This window comes from Eurypyga helias, unplaced genomic scaffold (assembly GCF_000690775.1).
Source record: "Eurypyga helias isolate BGI_N326 unplaced genomic scaffold, ASM69077v1 scaffold17086, whole genome shotgun sequence".
NCBI lineage: Eukaryota > Metazoa > Chordata > Aves > Eurypygiformes > Eurypygidae > Eurypyga > Eurypyga helias.
The window spans coordinates 1-1,887 of record NW_010258770.1 but is presented as its reverse complement, the minus strand read 5'-3'; the positions used below and the strand labels follow the sequence as shown (position 1 = coordinate 1,887).

General features: G+C 38.8%; 1 protein-coding gene across 1 annotated transcript in view; it reads right to left on the bottom strand.

The window, feature by feature from the left end:
- The window catches only part of LOC104511752 (chromodomain-helicase-DNA-binding protein 1), a gene marked incomplete at both ends in the record, with an annotated part of 7,947 nt that extends 7,209 nt beyond the window's left edge, over positions 1–738 (bottom strand). Inside the window, 2 exons of the mRNA XM_010154487.1 lie at positions 197–375; positions 638–738. Coding sequence (XP_010152789.1) covers positions 197–375; positions 638–738 — 280 coding nt within the window. The remainder of the gene's footprint in view (positions 1–196; positions 376–637) is intronic.
- Between the last annotated feature and the right edge of the window lie 1,149 nt (positions 739–1,887).

The window sequence follows — 1,887 nt, the reverse complement described above, 5'->3', positions numbered from 1 at the left end:
CGCTTTCAATTTAAACCCATTCCCCCTTGTCCTGTCACTACAGGCCCTTGCAAAAAGTCCCCTCCCAGCTTCCTTGGAGGCCCCCTTCAGGTACTGGAAGGCTGCTATACGGTCTCCCCGGAGCCTTCTCCAGGCTGAACAAGCCCAATTCTCTCAGCCTTGAGAGAGTATAAAACCACTGAAATTACACGCTCACCTTACAGTCCTTAAACGGAGTGGTCTTGGATTGATTTCTGCTAAAATACTCATCAATACATGCCTGAAATTTTTTGGCAATGAGAGCACCGTCTTCCCAGCTACATTCTGAGTAAGGCAGACCCTGCCATTTACAATAGTAATCTGGATAACCAGCTGCTGATTTCTGATTTGAATGAGCTGCAGAAATGCATGAAAAATACCAAATCAATATTTTCCTTCTGTATTTTAAGAAAGCATTCATTTTAGGTGATAAGACAACATGAACTAGTTTCACATCAAAGACAGTATGACAACTTTTCTCTTCATCAGAGATTTTGTTTTGCCTTGAGTCGTTATAGGGATATTAATAACCTAAATTTCTTAACGATAAATTCAACATGCAAGCAACAAACTTGTAAAATTCTCAATACTGTTTTCCATCTGGAAGTTTGTCACGTACCAATTATCCTTTCCACTATTTGATACTGTTTATGTAGATCATCTGTAAGTTCCTGCTGGCAGTTATAATATTCCACGTCTTCTGGAGAAGCATTTTTCAGCCTGAAATGGGAATTAGTTGCAGCACTTACTACATTGTGTAGTTCTAAACCTATGAAAATCTGGCAATTTTAAAGCTCTGTACATAGGCACTACAGGAATGCTTCTTAGAGAGCTTCTTCAAAGAAGCTAAAACTCAAATTCATGCTCTAAATGAGTGTTGCATCTAGCCTCGGTACCTCACCACTGATGACTGAGAAAGCTTATCAAAAGACATTACTATCAGCTACAGTTTGTACTAGTCACGCAGATCATTTACAATATCTGTTCTCAACACTGAGTAGTGTATTTCAAACGGAAGTAGTGTCTATGGAACAGCACTGATGGATCACTATGACAATCTCTCTTATGAGTAGGAGTCACTAAAAATCCCACCACTATTCATAGATTATATTAAACACACTAATAAAAAGGGAATACCAAAACATAGCACTAAAACATAAGGATTTTTTTCACTTCTTGGTTCTGAGGCTTTAACAGAAGTCTGAGTCAGGAAAATTAAATGCTGTCATGTTTTGAGTGCTTTAGCCATTTCTGATTTTTTTTAATCACTGCAGCAATTACTGAAGAGCTCTGATCAAAAAAAAAAAAACAATCACTGACAAAATTAGTAAAAGGTAAGATTTAAAACAAAAACAGAAAACCCACCACCCATCTTGTTAAAACTTCATTTATAAAAGACACATTAAAATCTAGGTGCAGAAGCTGCTTCCCTAAAGGCATGATTTTACAAGATGTGTGAGTATTCTCACACACTCAAGTAAGAGTTGGTATGCACAGAATCTTATAGCATCATAAGGTGTTAGGGAAGTGTGCTGGTTTTAGTAGTAAGGAAAGAGTTAACTTTACAGTGGCTGGTATGAAGAAGTTAACTGATGAGGTGTCTTTTTAGCTGGTGGTGGGGAGTGCTTGCACCAAATTCAAGGTCCCTCTCAGCTTCTGATACTGCAGCTACTCGCTCTCACTACAGGCAGTGTGGGGGGGACACAGTTCAGTCAGCTAACCCAAACTAACTAAAGGAGTATTTCATTCCATAGCATGTCATGCTTGGTACATAACTAGGGAATGGGTTCGGGGGTCATTACACTTTCACACTTTCACTTTCTTTGACTTGCTAACCCTCTCTGTAACTCCATTGTTAGCTGCTTTGCT